This window comes from Ylistrum balloti, unplaced genomic scaffold (genome assembly GCF_031769215.1).
Source record: "Ylistrum balloti isolate Yb309-2 unplaced genomic scaffold, AGI_CSIRO_Ybal_v1 Utg371132, whole genome shotgun sequence".
Lineage (NCBI taxonomy): Eukaryota > Metazoa > Mollusca > Bivalvia > Pectinida > Pectinidae > Ylistrum > Ylistrum balloti.
In genome coordinates this window covers 833,106-841,917 of record NW_026782621.1, presented here as the reverse complement: position 1 = coordinate 841,917, position 8,812 = coordinate 833,106, and the positions used below count along the sequence as shown (strand labels likewise).

Below are 8,812 nucleotides of genomic sequence, written 5' to 3'. Positions count from 1 at the left end.
ACAATACATGTTTTTGTTGATTAATTTGTTACAGTAATTATAATAATTTTGTGTGTGATGACAATGTAGAACCTGGTAGCTTTTTCATTTTTTTCTGCGTTCATACATTAACAGTAACCATTCAGTTATTTCAGTTGATGAACTTATCAAAAATATACAGGTGTATCTCATTCAACCTTTACAATATATTCTGGACATACAAAAAATCACAGTCAAGGTGTGCTTACTTAAAGGTACATCTGTATTTATATGGATCAGTTAACACAAAGTGTTAAGACATGCAACTTTAAAAAAATGTCATCTAAAAAAAAAGGAGGAAAAAAAACCACAATTAAGATCTGCATAGAAAAAGAGAACTGTAGGGCTAAACAATATAAGCTTGTCCCGTGCCAAATAAATATCCAAAATTCATTATATCACCACGATTTAATATAGAAATGAAGAATGATTCAAAATGTCAAGATTTGCTATATGTATTAACGATAAATTAAGGCATACAAAGTTACAAAGGAATGGCTGAAAACTGAAAGAAAAAAACGTTTGGACAAGATTCAAATGCTGAAATGAAGAAAGAGCACTAACTTTTTGGAGAATACAATCTCATGCTGTGGTTTAAAGCTTCAAAGAAATTAGTTAAAAATTGAGGAAGGGAGATGTCGGGACATTTGATGTAATACTATGTACCTGGTAATAGTTATAAAGCTTACCAAGTTTCAGAGAAATTGGTGAAAAACTGAGAAAGGTGATCTCTACACAAAATTAAAATACTATCAAAACTACAGTGATAGAGTGACAGCTGTTAGTTGCTCACTTGTTATGAGTCCATACTAGTTTATGGAGAAATTACTGAACTTAGCATGTCTATGTATGTATGTATGCTTGATGATGAAGATAATGATGTTGACTGTGTCTAAGAATCTGCAGCATCCTTATGCATGGAGGTTAAAGTGTGTGAAGAAGCTGATAATGAGGATGTGTGATGCTGCTGTGTGATGCTGCTGATGTTTGTATATATGATGATGCTGAGGTGTGACGATGCTGATTTTGGTATGTGATAATGCAGATGTGTAATGCTGCTGAAGTGTGATGATGCTAATGTTGATAGGTGACCATAATGATGCTGATGGTATGTGATGATTGTATATGATGACGTTGATGTCAGATACTGATGTTGTTTGTATATGTAATAATGTTGGAGTACTAGTATGGCTGCAAGTTATAAATATATGTTTAGAGTGATTGTGTTACAAAGTGTCTATGATAGTTAAGATATAGTGTGCAACTCAAAATGCTGTGTGTTTAGTGGTGAAAATGATGCATGACTATTCTGTGTAAGTGTGTGACGGTGGGAGTTATAGACTGATATATGATTCTATTTATTCCTCATGTGGTTTTGGATAAATAAAAAATTTAAAAAAAAAAAAAAAAATACTATCAAAACAAATATAAACAACTCCTTTAAAATATGTTAAATCAAACTGTTATAAAGGGAAAATGTGATTTTTGTGGTTTAGAGATCAGTTGAAAACTGTGAAACAAAGAGAAGTTATTATTCCAAATACAGATGACTGAATCAAACAACCCTTCACGTTAACACAACTTCATGTCATGCTGATTAAGCTTACAAGTCTGAAAGGCATTGGCTGAAAACTGAAACAGGAGATCCTCAGACAAGTTCAACATTATTAAAGAACAAAGGGCAGCAACTCTTTCAAAATCAGTCAAATCAAATTGTTCTTTAAATAAAATCAACTTCAAGTCATGGTGATTAAGTCAGACAAGTTTCAAAGAAGCAATTTCAGAGAAGCAAACTTTTTACCAGATGTAGTAAAGTGCATCAATTTTTTACTCAGAAAATAGATATAGGCATGTTCATGGGCATCTTCAACCACTTTCACTCTCTGCACCCCTGGAAAATGTCTTGGCAAAACTGAAGGTTCCATGTGTAACAAGACAAGAAGTCTAGTTTTATCCTTGGAGGTACATCAAACAGTTCTTGAGACCAAATAACGGTATATTGTCATGGCTTTGGAGTTGGGTGTCGCTCCTTTGCAATCTTCAAACTGAGCTTATCAGAATGTGATTGGTCTGTTTTTTTCTCATGGAATCAATCAAATTATTTCGCTTGTGTCTTCAATTTTGCCATGTCATGATCCAGGGGTGCAGAGAGCGAAAGTTATTGTAACAACTGGAGTATTGGGGATGGTTCATAGGGGATACTAGGCAAGTAGTTATGTATGTTTTGTTTGTTTGCTAGATTCATCTGCAAATGATCTGCCAGGTCATTAGGGTTGTTACCTCATCGAACATCATGCAGAAGGCCATTAACATGCTATCCAGATCCCTTTTGGTAAAGTGTGCAGACTTGAAAGGAAACGACCAAAACAGTACAGAATTATCCTTAAACTAAGTTTCCTAAAACAAACATGCCAACAACACCCTCTCATTTCCTAGAGATTTAACCTAGTGACACATCTTGAAACCTCTACTGAATTGGTTGTTATGTGGCCTTTGTTATGTCCTGTGTGGTCCTAATAAAGAGATATTTACCATGTACCCTTTTTGTCACAAATAATATCTATTGAGAAAATAAGAATTGCATGTTCTATCATTTGGAAATGGCCAAAAAGACAGATCATAGGTTCATTAAAGTAAATAAATTTCCATCCCTATTCATCCCACTAGCCAGCGCTGTTCTGATACTGTACTCAGTCTCAAATGGCAACAAAATTTTACATATTTCCGTGGGGCCTATGAAAGGTACAATCTTCTAATTACTGGTATTTCAAAGGTTTCACAATAATTGATTCAAAGGTCCAAGATTTTGACTTAGCTTACTGATGCTATAAACTTGACTGAAAATACATTAAGATGAAAATATGTATTATTCTGTTCTTTCACTGTAAAAAACACAAATGAAAGCATTTGGACTCAATTTACTATATATTTTTGTAAAAATTAAAACAAAAGTGTGGATAACATTAGAAAAAAAATCATGCTATAAATAATGGAGAAAATATGGATTATTTGGACTCCTAACTCCACATTTTCCCTTTTATTTGTCTTTAATCACAGAAAAACGCAGAGAGAAAATATGGAGAACAAACATGGATATATGCCAGGATTGCAAAATGTTCAAATGAAAAACACTGATCCACATTATAAATTTTCACTCGTTCTGGATGGTGTAACTCATGCAAATTGTGCCATTTTATTCTGGATGAATGGAATTGTGAACAAACTGGAGCATTGTGGTTTTATTAGAATTGCTTCCTTTCAATTCAATCCATCAGCAGAGGGTGGCTTGACTATAAAGCACAATTTAAGAAAACAAATGTCTTGCTAATTTAGTGTCACATTTTCCCTAGAAGATATTGATAATAATTCTCATCTCTATTAGATACCAGTGTGACAATGCCTAAAAACAACTCAAAAGCAAGAGGTCAATAGGGCATGTAGAACTATGTAGCCTTATTAAATGTAGACTATTTTCTGCATAACCACCAAAACTTTAAATGTCAAATCCAAAATGGCTTCTGTCGGCCATCTTGAATTAAGGACGAAGCCAATATGTTGTAAAATGCACAACTATGCTAACTGATGAAAAATTATCACTTAAGAAAATTCGCCCTTAGTTGTTTTCAAGGAATGCAAGATGTTGATATGAAAAGTTTGGTGATGATGAAAAAAATCTTGCTGCGACTATACCATTTTAGGATCTAGCAGCGTAACAATACAGATACAGATTGCTGTGCACTGCTCGGTCGCTGATCGAGTTTCAAATTATTTTCATCAGACCAGGATACTGATCTTAAATCAAACACTTCGATTATTCCCCATGTTCTGTTCTAATCGAAACAAGGAGTAATTACCCCTGTTTGAGCCCCTTACAGTGAACATCTGACCAATTGTCTCGACGACTACCATATCATTGTTTGCTTACGTGATGCGGACGTACATTTCTACATAATTCTTATTAGACACACCTAACATTTTCTCTTCACGTTGCCCGATTATCTTCGTAATTTATATTACCGGTTCATATATTTTTTTCTCTCTGGTACCAGAAGATGTCGCTGTTGTGACAATTCCACTAATCGCATGTTCGTATGTAATCACGTGATATCACAGGCGCGAAGGAAGAACAGAGAACATTTCATACAAGAAAATGTCAACATCTGTGTTAGAAGCAACGCAGAATGTTTTCGAACAGAGGTAACGTTTAAGAAGAGTGAAGTTTCTTGACTTTTTATGCTAATTATCTACTTAAGCCAATATTCACATAACCGACAATAGTCGTGGGAAAATATCCGATTCGGAAAGGGGGGGGGGGGTCACAAATGTTTCTCACTTTCTAAGAAACATAAACAAACCTTTACTATGCTCGTGGTATGAATGCTTTGCGATCAGTTTTATTATTCTACGTACTATGTATATGACGTGCTGGAAAAAGGTAACTGTATTTTTGTTTTCCAAAGAGCAGCAATGTTACTTTATCCTATTGACATCGAGATCCCTTATTATTATAATATCCAGTCATTGGCCATTAGTATTGTCGCACAACGGTAACGTCACTGTGGAGTCTGTGAAATCATTGTAATTACAAATGTAAATATCTCAAAAACACGAAAAAGGCCTGAAATTAAAGTTATTGGTTATCTGTCCTTGTACTCTAACTACACTTTGTAATCTTTGTGGTAGGGAATTATAGAAGGTTTGTATGTAGTAAATTGGCAGCTTACTCCAAATGTCGGTTACGACACGGATAAGGCTGTTCGGTTTTGGATTTTATTCATTTAAATGTCTAGACAGTTGTGTTTTTGATAGTTTTTCATAATTTTTCAATTATGTTTTAATCAGGCCTTTTGACAGCCAGTGAAGAGTTCAGATACAATTGTTACTTTTCCCACTTCATGGTTTCTCTTGACACATGACATAGGGTATTTTCCTCTTGCAGAATCCAGGGGTGTTTGAAAAATGTCTAACAATCACAGGCCAAAGATTATCATCTAAAATGGAAATGTACTTACCAATTTCTACGTTTCAATCTAGGGAAATTAGCATGCCAACACCGAAGTAGGGTGTAACCACTCATTGTTGTGATGCCAACATACACTTTACCATCTACCTATTTCTATTTCGGTCTCTTCACTGAACATTACATTGGACCATTGGTTTGGCACTGTCCATTGCAGTTTTGTCCTGAAGCAGATCCAAAGTCAAATAGTCTTCTAACACTTTTTGACGACAGTTGTGTTACTCCACCATTGTTATAAATTGTTGTGATATCATTTAAAGTCCTTCTGCTATTACCATACTTGTTTTTGTTCAATGATGTCACAATTGTGTGACAATACTTGTTGTCACAGACTGCTGTTTCACTCTATCAGATGGTAAAGTAATAATCTGGTTTAGGGTCCATCCTCACTATTCCAAGGATCATGATCACTTTCTCTCTTAACATCCCTGGAACATGTCATGGCAAAATTGAAGGCACAAGCAGGCTGACCGACCACAAGCTGATACGCTCCTTTGAGGATTACAAATGCACTACACCCAACTTCAAAGCCATTACAACTTATTGTTATAATGAGATTTAATCAAGATTAATTTAATGTACAAGAAAAGATCATAACAGTCTTTTCATCTTGTCCACATTGTATTGCACATGGAACCTTCAGTTTTTTGATAACATGCTTCAGAGATGCAGAAAGGGGTAAATGATGGTTAGTGTCAAGAATGTGTAAAGGCAGTAATAGTGTAAAAGGAAGTTTAGAAATCACCTTATAATTACTACATGGTAGTTTACTAAAATCTTTGTTAATGGGGATGCAGTAGTGTTTGGTAAGATGGCTTTTTCAAGCCCTAGCTTGTGGTGGGTAGAGATAATTTTCATAAGCTATATTTTCTTATGAAGTGATTAACCTCATTTCGCTGACATTGATATTAGCATACATATATATATATATATATATATACACTGATCGTGTAATATCTGTACAATGTGTAACAAAGAACCAACACTATCTGCCTGCAATCTGAAGTTTGTCCAAATGAAAGTATGTGTGAAAGATTATTATCTGACTCATAAATTTGCTGACATTAAATTTCATTTCTATTTCTCAGGTTCAATTGTATTGTTTGCTTGTCTCCACGCCTAAAAATGGTTTATGGATTGTGCCAGCACAGAGTATGTGATGACTGTTTATACAATAATGACATTAGAAGACCAAGCTTTGACAAATGTCCAACATGTTTGAAAGAAGACATGTTTCCTTTAATCAGGTAATACTAACTTAGGAGAAATCAAAATGAAAATAGATGGAGAATAAGTTTTGTTTTTCAGCTGTGTCAGTTAGTCACAAATGTTTGTTTGTAGAAACTATATTCCTTATCGATTTTAAAAGTTTACAGTTTGAAAAAAAAGAAATTGCAGTCAATTTGGAATGTCCAGGAATTGCCTTAGGTAATAAGTACATTAAGAAGATAACCACTGCTTATACAATACCTTAATATGAGCTAATTTAGAATTTGAGGAATGTTACCCATTGTGAAAAATGGAGAATTTTTTCCTATTTTGAGAAATGTTGAAATTTCAGACAGCCCTTTGAGTCCGAATTCAAAAGAGGGATAGGGCTAAAATATATCATACATGAATATTACACGATTAAAACATGCAAAATTGAGGTGAGATTGATCTGGTATTTCCTTTTCATGATTACATGATTTGAAAACATGTTAAGTAAAATTGTACCTGGTAGCTGTTTTTGGGGAAACTTTCCCTTGTTTTAAGCATATTTTCTTGATTGGGAATTTGTTTATAATCAAAGGGGGAATGGTACTAAGGGAAAACTTCCCTTTTTCAATAGTGAAATTTATCAAGATTAATCTGTTCATAAAAATATTGTCTTTGAAAATTACAGGTTTGGTATATACAGATACATTTTGATAATCTGAAATAAGATAACAGCAATTTGTATGCAGAAAAGGAAAAAAGAATACAGGTCAAAAAGCAAAACTGTATCTCTTCTCTTTGTATTCTAGTGAGAGACTGTGATATTTCTGTTACTGATCTCCCATAAACATGTAGACAAAACCTGTGTCAGTAACTAATGTATTATATGACAAATTAAATTTAATATAATGGAGCTTAACACTAGATCTACTTTGCTACATGTCTGTGAACATAAGTAATGGTACTATGAATTATAACAATAAAAAATGCTGTATGTTAGTATGTTTTTGTTTTAAGTTTTTTGTGTTAAAACATAATTTTCATAAAAAATACTTCACTTTTGATTACTGATTCTTTTTCTTTTTTTTTAAATGATATGTATCTTGTTGAAGACTTACGAAAAATTTGCAATCATTTATTTCTATTAAAAAAAACTTATTTTTATATCAGCAGCAAGGTGAATTTGTCAATCGCTAATGAAGATTTAGGGAAGAGGGAATCTTAAAACATTTTATATTCAGTGTGTTATATATTTTCATTTTGATTGACAGACCTGATATTCCTGAGGATAGCATTGAACATCAGCGGTGCTTGGGTGTGAGATCGTGTCCACATGAAGGCTGTACTGTCGAAATGTGGGAATGGGAAATGGAGTCACATCTTATGTGAGTATAACCAAGTGTAAAAAGATCTGTGATTTTGTAAGCTTAGTCTTAATGTTGTATTAGTAAAGATTTTAGCTGACCGGTAACAAGGTTTAAAGATTTGATATCCTCAAAGACTTATGCCATTTTTAGGAACAAAAATTGTTTCCTGCAGAGTCAAGTTTCTTTTTGTTTTCAACCTGGAGACATTGAAGAAAACAAATTTTATGCAGCTGTTATATCAAATTCCAATCTAGCAAATACCATATACATGGTCAGAGAATTCTTTTCTTATTGATGAACACAATTTTAAAAAAAAAGGCTAAGAGCGATATAAAATTTGAAGTTTTTTGCAATGAAAGGTTATTGCTTATCTGAAGAAAGATCCTTAACTTGTTGATTTTTAACTAATGATTAATATTTCTTTATTATAGGGTTTGTCCGAATAGAATCCAGAATAAAAGTGTAAACAAGAGGAAAACATCATTACCTGATAAGGATGTTGGAAGTGAAAAGAGATTAAAATTCCATACCAAAGCTGGAGCTCAATCATCTAGAGTGCTAAGATCTAAATCATTATCATTACGTGTGACAAGAAGAATGTACAGACATTCTCGGAATAGTACAGATGTTCTGTGACATAACTCTGAACACCAGAAGATAATGTTTACCATGTACTATGTACATGTATTGTTCTGCCAGTTGTGGAGTGACATTGATTTGCTGACTTGCCTCTATTCCAAAGGGACTTTACACCAATTCTCAAACTGCATGTCTGTCTCCAGGATTGTAATTTCTCAGAAGAGAAATTCAAACACATTTTATCTGTTTTTCTCCTCTAATGAGTTGCTACCCTTGATACACCTGTTATCCAATATATACAGGTTTTTGGGTTTGGTCTTTATGGCAGGTTCCTGGCTGTATTATATAATCTCTACATGCAACATCAAAAGCCAAAATTGTCAATAGAAAATTCAAAGAGTCCTCTTCATTGTTTAGCTACAAAGTGTTAATTTTAAATAAGTATTGAAAGATCAAAGAAAAGTAGAGTGGTGATCAGCTATAGAGACTACATCTGCCTGTGATTGATAATTTTATGTGTTCAGTCCGAGGAAAAGATGGTAGAATGTGTGTGATATCTCTGTTCTGTGCTTTATTGACAGCTGTGTTCATCAGTAAAGATTTATGAATTTTGTGTTATTTATAGAGGAAA

At 33.6% G+C, this 8,812-nt stretch overlaps 1 protein-coding gene across 1 annotated transcript; it reads left to right on the top strand.

Moving 5' to 3' along the window:
• Positions 1 to 4,168: 4,168 nt before the first annotated feature.
• LOC132560933 (TNF receptor-associated factor 6-like) lies at positions 4,169 to 8,238 on the top strand. Its single transcript, XM_060225636.1, has 4 exons — positions 4,169 to 4,215; positions 6,127 to 6,285; positions 7,507 to 7,620; positions 8,034 to 8,238. The coding sequence occupies exons 1-4, from the start codon at positions 4,169 to 4,171 to the stop codon at positions 8,236 to 8,238; spliced, it is 525 nt and encodes a 174-aa protein (XP_060081619.1).
• Positions 8,239 to 8,812: the final 574 nt, after the last annotated feature.